A 15054-nucleotide genomic window follows, 5' to 3' on the forward strand; every position below is an offset into this window, starting at 1 on the left:
ATCATTGTAAGCGGCACCGCAACACTTCTTATCGATTCGCCAGAGGCAAGAGCGGCGGAATTGCTTGAAGCGCCTGCCTTGTCTGACGTCACTTAGGCAAGATGGCGACTGACTGGAGGTTGCCGAAAGCTGTATGTGCAGGTAATGCAGTTTATTATTGTTCATTGTTGTGTGGGCAGTCAGCGATGCGCCTGGCCGCGTTCTCCTTTAACCACTGCTGAAATACAGGGGTTTCTTGTGCTGACTAAAAATTGTAGCCATCATGGTCGGTCTTATATGTATATTCTAAGAGCCTGAGCCTAGTGATATATTGTTGTGGCGAGGACATTATTGAGGCCTGATAGCTCGGGTGTCCCAATCAGAAAATCTACAACTAAAACCACTAACAGGAGACATTTTGGTTTCAATTGAAATCTTAGACACACGTTTTGCTAAAGCATTGTCTCTAGTTCTTTACACCCTTCTTTTTCAGTCATTCGTTGCAACTCATAAGACTTGATGTAAATTTTGTTCAGGGAGCTGTGCCAAGCTCAACCAATCAGCACTTTGTTCTGTCAGCTGCCCCCCACTTTTAGTGAATGAGCCCCCAGCAGTGTCTTCAGGTTTCAAACATTGTAGGCTCTATAGTGTTCGCCACATAACTAGCAGGTTACTATGGCAGCAGTCACTACAGACCCCTTTAAAGGGGTTGTTCACCTTTAAATTACCATTTAGTACAGGGGTGTCCAACCTTTTGGCTTCCTTGGGCCACATTTGAAAAAGAAAAATTGTCTGGGGCCACACATGAAATACACAAACACATTTGATTAGTAAAAGTAAAGAAAATACACAGAAAAGAACTACAATACTAGTTGGATAACCAGATGGAGCTATACACTGTAATATGGGACACCTGGATATTAAATAGACTTATTGTTACATTATTATGATGTTATTATTATGAACTGAGCGTTTCAAGCTAGGCCGCATTCATAGCCATCCTGGCGGGCCGCAGGTTGGACACCCCTGTTTTAGTATGATGTAGGGAGTGATATTCTGAGACAATTTACAATTGGTTTGTGGTGGATCCACATTGCCCTAGCAACTATGCACTGATTTAAAAAAAAGAGACTTGAATATAATAAGTATGTATACAGACACTTGATAAAGGGTATCTACCCGAAACATGACGTGTAACCACAAGCTGGAATAAACGTTTTGCAGAGATTCTGCTGGAGTTCTCCTTCCTTTATTATTTTGATTTACAGGCATAGTGGAGTAGTTGGCCCAGAGCAACTTATTTGGAAGCAGAACATTCAATTCCTTTTCAGCTGTACAGACCACCGCTAACCCGTTACCTTGGACATGAATAGGAGAGGGCCTGAATAGAAAGATGGGGAAAACAAAGTAGCAATAACAATACACGTGTAGCCTTAAAGAGCATTGTTTTTAGATGGGGTCGGTGACCCCCGTTTGAAAACTGGAAAGAGTAAGACTGGAACTACATGATGTTTCTTCTTGAGATCCGACGGGCTGAGAGGAAGTGCATGCGAGGAGATGGATGCAGCGAATATAAGGTAAGTAATAGAAATGTCAGACATTGTCATCCGAAACGACTGTCGGATGAAGATGCAGTGTGCAGCATTCGTATCTGGGTGTTGTGTCGGATGCACACATCGACAAGGTCTGACATTTCTATTACTTAACTTATATTCGCTGAATCCATCTCCTCGCATGCGATTTCTCTCAGCGTATCGGATCTCAAGAAGACTTCTAGTGTAGTTTCAGCTTTAGAAGCAAAAGGCAGATAACTCAAAAACCATAAAATACTAAATATGAAGACCAATTGCAAAGTGACTAGGATACATTCTATAACATACTCCAATTTACTGCAAAGATGAACCACTCCTTTAAGAACAAACAATTGGTATTACCCAAAATCCTCTTTGGCCATTATTTAACTGACCTGGCCTGTGGAAATGCAGGGAAATTTCAAACTGCTGCCAGTGTTGTAGCTAAGGGGATTTTCCAGACCTCATTTTGCATTCTGCTGCCAGGTGAGCTTTTTTTTTTTTTTTTTTTTTTTGTTACATGGTAGTGTTGGGCATTCCATTCAAGTATGACTCCTGCTATGCCCATGTTCTTACCTAAAAGCCCACTGCCCTGTTCACAAAAGAAAACTGATGTGGTACACATGCTGTAGGTGATGAAATAGCTGCATCATCTTGGGTTGGATGCTCAGATAGCAGTGTGTAGATTGTCATAGGCAGTCTGTATTTATTAGGGTGGGGGGGGGGCTGTTTGGGCCTCTGTGTACTGGAAATGCCAGAGCCTATTTGAACCCCAGTCCGGACCTGTGTTGCCAGAAGCCCTACATAGTATATCAAATGAACACTGGGGCTCTGTGACATTGACAACTGTCTTCACTTGATCTCACTGCTGTACTTCATAGGAGCTTAGGGTGGCCATACACGGGCAGATTAAAGCTGCAATCCTTTATCGATCCTTTAGACCGATGCATTTGCAAATTATGGATGGGAAGGGAAAAAGTGGGAAAAAAAAATTTGTTTTACTTACTTGTTTTGTGACAAAAAGTTAATCAATTTCCCTTTCCGGCCCTACATTGCATATGCAAATTCAGATTCAGTTCAGCCAAGCACAAGGATTAGGCTGAATTAGAGTCTGGTTATATTGGTGCACACTTGATATATATGGACGTGCATAGGAAACCACTCCACCCAGTTTTGATTTTTTTTTTTGGTGTATAACAATATCCCATTTACTCACCCCCTGCTGCCCTTTTCTTCAGAAGCTGAAATTCCCTTTACCACTGAGGAGAGTGATGATGAGGGTGAACCCATTGTTCCAAAAGAGCCAGAACTGGCGCCTGAGTTTAAAGTCCTTTGGCAAGAAGCCACGGAGAACCCATACAACTTCAACGGCTGGACAAAAGTGTTGGAGTATGTTGAGACAGCGGTAAGCCTGATTTTTCATATAGCTGCACATCTCACTGATTCACCAGAGTCCTATTATTAGGGATGCACCAAATCCACTATTTTAGATTCGGCCGAACCCCCGAATCCTTGGTGAAAGATTCAGCCGAATACAGAAACCGAACCGAATCCAAACCCTAGGAAGTGGACAGAATTTTTTACTTCCTTGTTTGGTGACAAAAAGTCACATGATTTTAAGGATTTGGATTCGATTTGGCCAAATCCAAGTCCTGGTGAAAAAGCCAAATCCTGGCCGAATACCGAACCGAATCCTAGATTTGGTGCATCCCTACCTATTGTACCCAGAGCTGTTAGTGCTTTCATTTTTCCAAATGAAAATTTGCCAATTGTTACAACTGTTTAACATTTTCAACGCAACTGATCATGCAAACTACAGCACTGACACTGAAGTGCCCATTCAATGTTTGTTGGGAACAGGGAAGTCTCTCTTTGTGTTGTGCCCAATTGCACAGGAAGGGTTAATGAGCACATTCTTATCCCTTATTTCGTGTGGTGTTGAGATCAAATAAAATTAACTTCTAATAAAGCTTAGACACATATATTCTGTCATTATTTTTTGAGATTTAAAGGGGCAATTTCACCTTTAAGTTCATTTTTAGTGGGCAATTCTTAGAAACCTTTAAGCTGCTCTTCATTGTTTATATTTTTTGAATTACATTGTATTTCTATCTTTCAAATGATCCCTGCAGCCCAACACCTATTGCCCTGTGAGGCTCCAATTTTATTGTTATTGCTACTTTTTATTGCTTTTCTTTTTATTCAGACCATCTCTTTATTTATATTCCAGTGTCTTATTTAAACCACTGCCTGGCTCCTAGAATATAATGCTATTGAAATTGCAAACCGGAGAGCTGCGAAAAAAATAGTTAAATAATTCATAACCACAAATAATAATACATTTATCCCTTTCAAGTTATCTCAGAGTATCACTCTTAAAAGTTAATTGGAAGGTGAACAATCCCTTTAAAGGGGTTGTTCACCTTCCAAACACTTTTTTCAGTTCAGTTGTTTTTAAAATTGTTCCCCAGAAATAAAGACTTTTTTTTTTTTTCAATTACTTTCCATTACGTTCCTGTCTCTGGTGTTTGAGTCTGGCAGCTCAGTAATTCAGGTGCAGATTCTAAACTGTTACAATTTTGCAACATTTAGTTGATACATTTCTCAGCAGCATCTCTGGAGTATTGGCAACTATTGTATCCATTCCAAAAGCTGCTTGTAATGAAACCCAGAGATTCTGCTCAGCAAGGACAAAGATAAGAAATGTATCAACTAAATTTGGAACAGTTTAAAGGGTCAGCAACCCCCCTCCCAGAGCTGCTGAAAAAAAGACACTTTGTACTTAAAGGGGTGTTTCACCTTTAAGGTAACCTGTATTATGTTTTAGAACGGCCAATTCTAAGCAACTTTTCAATTGGTTTTCATTATTTATTTTTTGTATTTATGTCTTTCTTCTGATTCTTTGCAGCTTTCAAATGGGCGCCGCTGTCCCCTTCTAAAAAAAACAAACAAATGCTCTGTAAGGCTACAAATGTATTGTTATTGCTATTTTTTTATTACTGATCCTTCTATTCAGTCTCTCTCCTATTCATATTCCAGTCTCTTATTCAAATCAGTGCATGGTTGCTAGGGTAATTTGGTCCCTAGTTACCAGAATGCTTAAAATGTAAATTGAAGAGCTGCTGAATAAAAAGCTAAATAACTCAAAAACCTTCAATAATAAAAAATGAAAACAAATTGCAAATTATCTCAGAATATCACTCTCTACAATCATACTAAAAGTTATCTCAAAGGTGAACAACACCTTTAAATATTAGGAAAACAGTGGCACATAGAAAATAGAAAGTAATTGGAAAAAGTCGTTATTTCTGGTGATCTATTGGAAAACAACTAGTTGTTTGGAGGTGAACCACCCCTTTAAAGAGTTACTTTGTGTTCACAGGTGGAAACATCCCTGGCAACTTTTTCTAGTGTAGTATGGTTGCGTGTGTTTTGTCAACTTCTGGCTTTATTTTTTTTAGCACCTTTATCTTTGGCGTTCCAAAAATTAATCTGTTACGTTTTCTTCGATCAACAGCTTTTTCCACTGTTCCTTTGCATGTGCAGTCATTTTTTCCTATTCCCATAACTATTTATAGCTATTTTTTTTTCTCCGTAGAATAACCTTGCAGCAGGCAGAAAAGTCTATGATGCTTTTCTCACACGGTTTCCATATTGTTATGGGTACTGGAAGAAATATGCTGACCTAGAACTTCAGTTCCATAATACAACTGAGACTGAGGAGGTACATTTTGTATGGCATGGCACAGAAAATAGATATACGTTTGTCCTTGATACAATATAATTTCATCATTCTGTTTTGTGTATAGGTCTACAGCCGGGCACTGCAGTCTATTCCACTTAGTTTGGATTTGTGGATAAACTACATAGCATTTCTCAATAACAGCTTGGATACAACACTGCCGGAAACCACTGAGAAACTGCAAGGGTGAGAGAGTAACTTTAGTTTGTGCTTGGCTTTGTAAGTGTATGTCAATGGCAGGTAGCCATTGAACAAAAAAATCATTTATTTTGTTTCCTGCTATAAAAACAAGTTGGGTTTCATTATTTCTACAGGCGTAGTGTTTATACACCGTTGGTGATTAATTTATTTAGAATTTTAGGGGGTTAAACTGGAATTGCAGAGATGGGCAATTGCTGTTGCAATTTCACGTTGTATTATGCTTGCTTCCTTAAAGGGGTAGTTAACCTTTAAAGGGCAAGAAAAGTATTCATTGCTGGGGGGGAGGTGCCAGTTTGTTAGGCAACCCCAGTGACCATAATTGCTAATTTCAGACCACAGGTGCTATTCTGCTGAGTGCTGTGCTACCACTTTGTCACGTGTCCCCTTATGTCATCCCCCCTGGGCTGAAAGCATACACAGTAGAGTGAAATCAATAATTTAACTTGACTTTACTTTGCGTGCAAGCCTGTAGGGCAGTCGCATGGGATCACTGGACAAGAAAAAATATGGCCGAATATCTGGCAAATGGCTCAGAAACCACTAAAAAACAATAATGTAAATTGCAGACATTTTAAAAGACATGTAAAGCCTACATTTTCCTACCATGTAAATAAGTTGGGTAAATCTTCCCCACCCAAGCCACATCATTTGTACTGCATATACCCCCTCCATTTGCCAGCACCATCACATTTTCCTAAAAAATAGCTTTCACCCGGCATCCATTTTCCCTCTGACATCATCATCATCAGTAACATTGACATTCTGCAAACAGGAGAATGTAGGTTTACACAGGCAAAACATACTTTGATAAAAACCTCTGCTGGGGTTGAGCAGTGTAATGCTTAAGCTGAACTCAGGAGAGGTGGCTAGGAGAAAAAATGGGAAGCAGCAGTGCTGTCTCTTCATTGGCTGTTAGACTGGAGGGTGTGTTAAGTAATATGAGCGGAGAAGAACTCAGCATGCTCATTAGCCAACAGCCAAAATAAATTCCTGAGGGAGGGGGAGCGTGGGTTAGAGGAGGAGAAGGAATTCTAAGTGATAGGATGCTGCAGCCTTACTGTAAATCAGAGTGGCAGTTATCTAAACATTTCAAAGAGACTGTTCACGGATTACATTTTTGTGGGGAGGGGGGGTTACATGTCCTTTAAGAGAAGTGCCCTGAGTGAATTTAACATATGATTCATTCTAATGCACCTTTAATAAGAACTGTGTTCTGAAAATGCCTTTAGTGTTTAATCATTTGCTGCAAGTACTGGGCAAACACTACAAACACCTTTTCAGTGAAAGAATAAATAGGTTCAAAGAAATAATAATAAAGAGGTTCCAGCAGCTTTTAAAAATACATTTTTGTTCCCTTTTTACCCGTCTATAGGAAATATTAGTAGGTGAATGTATACTATATTGCTCTGCTTTCTCTAGCTTCTATAAATGTTTCACTGACTGCATGTGCATTCTGTCTCTCATTATGTACCTTATGTAGTTAACAACTTGTGTAGTTAACAACTTAGAGTTTAAATGCACAACAAGTCCAAAATTATATTCCAAAACATTCTCTCAAAGTTAAAAAATGATTCTTTATTTAGCATAAATATTCAAAAGTAGGCATACAGACCATTTGATGTTTCGCCTTACGCATTTTGTACTTATTCATAGACATTACTGTTGTTCCATTTGGTCACAAGATTTATACCCCAGGAGATCCCTCCCCAAATATTTAAAACCAACCACGTGTTGCCACCTCACGTCTACTCTTTAAGCAACATTACACACATTCCTCAATTAGGTCATGTTATCATTATTTTTTATGCCTATATGCTATACATTTAGCACAATGAAATACATCAAAATCTCTTTAAAATACATATATAAAGGTACCTGACTGAAACAATTATATATAGTGGTCACTACCACACAATCTTGGTCAGGTTTTCTTCCCAATAACACATATCACGTTATTTTAATTTTAATTGCCCTATATCACCCTGTTACTGCCCCATTATAGATTAATCACCTCACATTATAAGTTAAGTAAAGCATGTTACATCAAATTCGTAGTTTAAGCCAAGTGGCAAACGAGTATGTAAATAAAAAATCCAAAATAATTCTCTTTTTGCTAAAAGCCCTGCCAGATCTGGTCCTCTACCTCCCAATCTCACTTTTTCAATTCCTTGTACAGAAAAGCATGACAAATCACTTCCATTGCACTGTTATATTACTTTTTTCAACTGAAGAAGGTAGCGATCACTCCTTGGTTCTCGCTGGAACCCCCCAGACCGGAGCAGTTAAATACAAGTAAATACACCCTTTCCTAGAGAACATAATATATTGACCATAGAGTCTCCCTCATAGTTTGGGAGCTTATGGTGCATAGAGGGTCAAATATAACCATTCTAGGGAGGAAAAGCTTCCCTGTAGTAGGCATTATTTATTAAAGGAAAACTATACCCCTCAAACAATGTAGGTCTCTATAAAAAGATATTTAAAAAAACAGCTCATAAGTAAAACCCTGCTTCATATAAATAAACCATTTTCCTAATAATATACTTTTTTAGTAGTATGTGTCATTGGGTAATCCTAAATAGAAAATTGTCATTTTAAAAAATAAGGGCAGCCCCCTGGGATCACCATGAGCCAATTAACAGACAGAGCTCTGTCTTTTGCTTCCACACTTCTTCCTGTTACAGTTAGAGTTGTAGTATTTCTGGTCAGGTGATCTCTGAGGCAGCACAGAGACCCTCACTAAATGGTGGTTCAAGGCAAGAGATGTAAAAGGGCAATATTTACTTAAATATATTAGGGATGCACCGAATCTTTTTGGATTTGGCCAAACCCCCGAATCCTTTGTGAAAGATTCGGCCGAATACCAAACCAAATCCGGGGAAAAGGTTTTTTACTTGTTTGCCTTGTTTTCTGACAAAAAGTAACGCAATTTCCCTCCCCACCCCTAATTTGCATATGCAAATTAGGATTCGGTTCGGCCGGGCAGAAGGATTCGGCCGAATCCGAATCCTGCTGAAAAAGGCCGAATTCCGAACCGAATCCTGGATTCGGTCCATCCCTAAAATATATATTCCAGTTTGATAAGATTCTTTAATATGTCACTTAATTTGATATAAACTCTGTTGCTCAAGCATTCGTTTTGGGGGTATAGTTTTCCTTTAAAGGTTTTCCTTTAAAGGTCGAGTTGTGAAAATCTCAAAATTTGTATTTTTCCACCATCTCATACCTGTCGAGGTCCTGTATAAGTCAATGGAAGAGGCACCAATCTCAAATTGATGTTTCTGTGGTCTGTGCTGGGTTTAGCCCGAAATATCCGTTACACAGAATTGCATTGGAACTGTTTAACGTAGCAAGTACAAATACCTCAAGGACTTTGCAATGTTTGTGGTTCCTTCATCCTGTAAATGTAAGTTTTAAGGAAGTAGCAAAAGAGTTGCCATTTGTACAAAAATATTGCAAGAATGTGTGCGTGCATTCTGCCATCTCCAGTTTTTCTAAGGAATTTTCGACCCTGGAGACATGACATTGCATTTTACTTTAATTACCCTAAAATAAGTGCACAAAGTCAGCGTAGAAAAAACAACCTGGGAAATGAATTAAGCAATGCAGAGTTACCATTACACTATACCCTCAACAAAATAGTTCACCTTCTGAGGCCTGTTGTAAACTTTTGTGCAATTCATACAGTGCGGGCCCTTGTTAGCTTTCCTTATGTTGCAGTACAGGCATGGGATCCATTATCTGGAAACCTGTTATCCAAATTACAGGAAAGCCATCTCCCATAGACACCATTTTATCTAAATAATCCAAATTTTGTTAAAATGATTTCCTTTGTCTCTGTAATAATAAAACAGTAGCTTGTACTTGATCCCAACTAAGATATAATTAATCCTTATTGGAAGCAAAACCAGCCTATTGGGTTTATTTAATGATTTTCTAGTAGACTCAAGGCATAAAGATCTGTTATCTGGAAAGCCCCATTTCTCAAGCACTCAGGACGAGAGATCCCATACCTGTATTTTGATTATTACAATCATTTGCAAATGTAATAATCAGTTAAAAACAAGGTTCTAAACCTGAATGGGTGGGGCGCTCAATAAAAATCTGCAATTCAGAGTTAAAGAAAACATATTCAACAGAAAACGATTGTATGTTGATGGAAATGAATGCTTTTTCATTTTTCTGGTCTTGTAACTTTCTGTGGTGCATGCATTTGAATTCGCAGAGTAAAATATATAGTGTATAGTTACAGTAGCCAGACCCATAACAATGTAAAAGAAAGTCGCATAAGAAGGAATCAACCCAGTCACACAGATGCCATCCATGCAAGTGTCTGCAGCCCAGCTAGGTTGAACAAGCACAACGTGTGTATTTTGTACAGGTGATTTCTATATGAAGTCAAACCAATTGCACTTTTAGTTCTCAGTCACTTTCTGCCATATGGGCTCTTAGGCTGCCTTGTTACTTAAAGGGGTAGTTCACCTTTAGGTTAACTTTTAGTATGTTATAGAATGGCTAATTCTAAGCAACTTTTCAATTGGCCTTTATTATTTATTTTATTTATAATTATTTAATTATTTGCCATCTTATTCTAACTCTTTCTAACTTTCGAATGGGGGTCACTGACCCCATATAAAAAGAAATGCTCTGTAAGGCTGCTATTTTTATTGCTAGTTTTTATTCCTCCTCTTTCTATTCAGTCCTTCTCATATTCAAATCAATGCATGGCTGTTAGGGTATTTTGGACCCTAGCAACCAGATTGCTTATATTGCAAACTTGAGAGCAGCTGAACAAAAAGCTAAATAACTCAAAACCCACAAATAATAATAAATGAAAACCAATTGCAAATTGTCTCAGAATATCACTCTCTACATCATACTAAAAGTTTATTTAAGGGTGAACAACCCCTTTAAAGGAGAAGAAGAAAAGCTAATGAAGCAGTTTATTGCCAATAGATTAGCCACAGTAGTGCAAGCTATAACACTATATTTATTCTGCCGAATGCTTTACCATACCTGAGTAAACGGCTCTGGAAGATCTCTGTTTTTTTAGGATAACAGCTGCCGTAATAGCTTGGTGTGACATCACTTCCTGCCCGAGACTCTCCCTGCTCGCTCATAGCTCTGGGCTCAGATTAAAGCAGGGAGGGGTAGAGGGAGAAAGGAGCAAACTGAGCATGCTCAAGCCCTAGCCTGGATGTTTAAGCTGAAAACAGGAAGTCTGATACAGAAGTCCATGTTTACACAATAGAAGGAAAGAAATGCTGTGTTTCTTTTGAAAGAGGACTAAGAGCAGCATTACTGCTGCGGGTTTACTATGAGGGTTTACTAGTGTATTAATATAGACCTTTCTGACAAAGCTTACTTAATTTTAGCCTTTCCTTCTCCTTTAAAGCATTGGCGGCTGCTTTCTTCGAAAATGCTACAATGACTGACTCCTTAATATTGAAATGTCACTGAACTGAATTGTGACTCCCCTGTGCATATGTGTGCACTTACTTAGACAACTATTGTTTACTAATTACTTAAATAAAGGGCAGTAAAAAGCACTTTGCGAAATTAAAAGGATTATGCTGATCAACTGTTATGAAGATTAATACTCATTTTGGCCCCTTGTGTTGATGCTTAGAACTTAGTAGTCAGTCTAATTGAGGGCATAACACCACGCAGTGAGGTCCGTCATCACGCAATGTGCAAAGTGTAAAAAATGCTGCATTTGGGGGCTTTAGTAAGGGGGAAGTGAGCACTAAGGAGCGCGCACTTGCTTCCCTTGGCGCTCTAGCACTTTGCATTCTGGGGTATTGTAAATACCCCTAATTGTGATTGGACAGTTCAGTGGACTATAAAATAGAGGGGTCATTTACAATACCACAGGCAGGACACATATGCTGGAGCAAGTGCATGCTTCTTCATTTTCATTTAAGAAGCTGCACTCTGCTCTGCATGCTGAATTAAAAATATCCGTCTCTGTGCTTTGCATATGAACATCCGTGAACCTTCCTGATTGGTTATAATAGACATTACATACCAAAAGGAGCACTGTACATAAAAACCTTAGTAGATTATGTTAAATGGGTACTGTCATGGGAAAAAAATGTTTTCTTTTCTAAACGCATCAGTTAATAAGTGCTCCTCCAGCAGACTTCTGCACTGAAATCCATTTCTCAAAAGAGCAAACAGATTTTTTTATATTTAATTCTGAAATCTGACATGGGGCTAGACATATTACCAGTTTCCCAGCTGCCCCAGTCATGTAAAGCTGGCCATAGACTCAAAGATCCGCTCGTTTGGCGACATCGCCAAACGAGCGGCTCTTTTTCCGATATGCCACTAACGGCATGGCTATATTGGAGGGTAATCTGAACGTTTGGCCATATGGTTGAACGATCGGATTATGATATGCCAAGGGTGTTCTGACGGGTTAAAATCATGTACAATATCGATCGGGAGGACCCGTCGGAAGCTCCCCTACATGGGCAGATAAGCTATCAAATTGGTCTAAACGACCGATATCTGCAGCTTTATCTGCCCGTGTATGGCCACCTTAACTATGCTCTTATAAACTTCAGTGACTCTTTACTGCTGTACAGCAAGTTGAAGTGATATCATCCCCCTCCCTTTCCCTCCCCAGCAGCCTAACAACAGAACAATGGGAAGGTAACCAGATAGCAGCTGCCTGGTAGATATAAGAACAACACTCAATAGTAAAATCCAGGTCCCACCGTGACACATTGTTACATTCAGTAGGAGAAACAGCCTGCCAGAAAGCAGTTCCATCCTAAAGTGCTTGCTTTTTCTGAAAGCACATGACCAGGCAAAATGACCTGAAATGGCTGCCTACACACCAATATTACAACTAAAAAAAAAAATACACTTGTTGGTTCAGCAATGAAATGTTATATGGTAGAGTGAATTATTTGCAGTGTAAACAGTGTAATTTAGAAATAAAAACTACATCTTAAAAATCATGACAGAATCCTTTTAAGAAAAATGTTGCCTCTCACTCATTTAGTAGGAAACTCGAAATACTTGGTGCCTGTTAGATTATATTCCATAATTCAGTTAAATAAAGGACTAAAGAGAAAGCAAAGAATGTGCAGCATCTTCTCTAACTGCAGTAGGGGGTTGGGACTGGAATCCCAAACCATCCGGTTCCAGAAAACTGGCGACAAATCTCATATGTTGCTTGAAGGAAAGTGGACACCAGTCACTGGGTGAAGAAATCCGAGGATGGAGGCTCACTTTATTCTGGCTAAAGACTCCAGATGAACTCAGGATTTCTGTCCCTCTGTGTTTTCTGTTTCCACACTGGAGCACAGTCCCCAAATACCACTGCTTGTGACCTGTACATGAGGTATCTTCTTCCCCTGTGCAAGCAAACCCACAAAGGGCTACACATTGTGTGAGTGTATATATTTAGGATAAAAAGTAATCTTACAATAGTATGTTTTTGTTATGTTTAATTTGCCTCTTTCTATTTCCACTACGTCGTTGATCAATAGGGTAGTTGATATTTGAGGATAATTATCACTTATGTAAGTACACATTGACATTTTCTGGGTATTTCTGTAGAGTACTTAGTTGAAGCATTATTGATATTATGCGTGTATACTCAAGCCTTTCCTCTTTTCTTATAAATAAAGGTGAGTCTCTTGTTACATTAAACGGTCTTTGCAATTAATTGGGATGATATGCAATTAATTAGTCTGCTTTAATAATTCACTTAGGGAAAAGAGTTTTGTCCACAGCACAATAAGTTTCCTTTTTTTACCCCCCCCCCCCATTCACAGAGCTTTCCGATCTGGTGCTGCTGCTGCAGGCATGGAATTCCGCTCAGACAAATTCTGGGAAATGTATATCGAATGGGAGACACGGCAAGGAAACCTCGCAAGAGCCACAGCAGTCTATGATCAAGTACTTAGTATCCCCACCCAGCTGTACAGGCAGCATCATGAAAGGTATCAGATCTAAATTCTCACACTACTGGTCCATATTTCACCTTTTTATAGCAAATTACGATATCCTCTATTTTTATTTTTTTAATTTTATAATCATTTGCTTTTCATAAGCTGCTAATGATGCCACTTATTGCTCTGATATGTACTTGTTACTCACCCCTCAATTTTCAGATTTTCGCAACATGTCTCTACCAATTCACCTCATGAACTTCTTAGTCAAGAGGAATATAAGTGGATCTGCTCCAAAATCAAGGCTGATGGGGAAAATGATCAACTCGCTGCAGAAGACTCCCCGTCTGGGGATGATCAGGAGAACCCAGAGGATGCTACAGTGTGTATTTAATTTCATTACATAATTGCAATTCTTTTTCTTATTTGTCATGTCCAATTTATCACTATATAGAACTTAGTGATTTTCATTTTGCTTTAACATTTATTTATTTATTTTTTATATAACCCTGGCCTTTCCTTTGCAGCCTACCCTAAATTTCAGAGTGTTCTTGTAGTGGAATTTAAGGGGCTCTAACCTCTTCTACTTGCCTCTTCATCCCAAGACAACAGAGAACTTTATTTAGAGAGAAAAAAAAATTATATTTAGGGGGTTATTTACTAAACTATGACTGCTAAAAAAACCCAAAAAATCGTGGTTATTTTAGTATAAAATCCGAATTTTTTTCGTGGGGAAAAAGGACACACATTTTTCTGCATTTTTTTTATACCCCAAGGATGGAAAAAGTCAGTGTCCGGAAAAACCCGGCATATATCCAGTTGCATATAAGTCAATGAGAGAAGTCACAAAGATATTTTAATCTGCGCTAGGTTTCGTGCAATATTCCTAAAGATTTCGTGGTTTTCGGGTGGAAAATCCGAAAAATGTGTACGATTCGATTTTTTTTTTCCCACCATTTTTTCGGGTTTATTCTCACAAACAAAATTTTCAGCAAGGGTTTGGATAAAAAAGGAGAAAACCCCCGTACGGAATTGGTCGGAGTTGTTTTCAGAAAATATTTTCAGTGCAACCGTAGGAAGCAAATCCACTGCCAATTGACAGAGATGTTAGAGCACAGTATATGCCCGAGCGTTTCTTACTTACCTAAGATTTCGTATTCTGTGGCAGCCATAATGGCCGTTCCTAACTGTCTGTAAACGCAAGGGAACTGAAAAGGTTCAATGCATGTGATGGTCATTCTTGTTTTTACATGGAGCAGGTTTTCTCTGTGGCAGTGTTTCTAATCCTATCTACATTATGGAGCAGGTTTACAGTCAAAACTGAAATTCGACTAGGGAGTTATCATCATCATCATCATTTATTTATATAGCGCTGTCAAGATACGCAGTGCTTTACTGCAGTTATAGCAAACAGGAAATAAATGGTGGATAACAGACAAGGATTACAGAGTACAATAGGGTTTACAAACTAAAAGGTTAGGGTACAATTGAGACATTAGGATTGTATAAACACTGTCATTTTTGATACATATTAATTAAGGTACATCGAATAGGCCTCTTTAAACAGATGGGTCTTTAAGGAGCGCTTGAAAGTTTGGAAGGAAGGAGAAAGTCTGACAGCTTGTGGCAGAGAGTTCCAGAGAAAAGCAGAAGC

At 38.7% G+C, this 15054-nt stretch overlaps 1 protein-coding gene across 2 annotated transcripts in view; it reads left to right on the forward strand.

Moving 5' to 3' along the window:
* LOC108713868 (pre-mRNA-processing factor 39) overlaps nt 1-15054 on the forward strand; it is a 24355-nt gene continuing 9301 nt past the window's right edge. The window contains exons 1-6 of one of the 2 annotated variants that reach the window (XM_018257544.2): nt 1-141; nt 2789-2955; nt 5149-5274; nt 5360-5478; nt 13284-13451; nt 13623-13782. In XM_018257544.2, coding sequence (XP_018113033.1) covers nt 102-141; nt 2789-2955; nt 5149-5274; nt 5360-5478; nt 13284-13451; nt 13623-13782 — 780 coding nt within the window. In that variant the 5' untranslated portion in view covers nt 1-101. The remainder of the gene's footprint in view (nt 142-2788; nt 2956-5148; nt 5275-5359; nt 5479-13283; nt 13452-13622; nt 13783-15054) is intronic. The other variant, XM_018257545.2, reaches the window with a different exon arrangement.

The sequence above is a fragment of the Xenopus laevis genome, chromosome 4L, assembly GCF_017654675.1.
Source record: "Xenopus laevis strain J_2021 chromosome 4L, Xenopus_laevis_v10.1, whole genome shotgun sequence".
NCBI lineage: Eukaryota > Metazoa > Chordata > Amphibia > Anura > Pipidae > Xenopus > Xenopus laevis.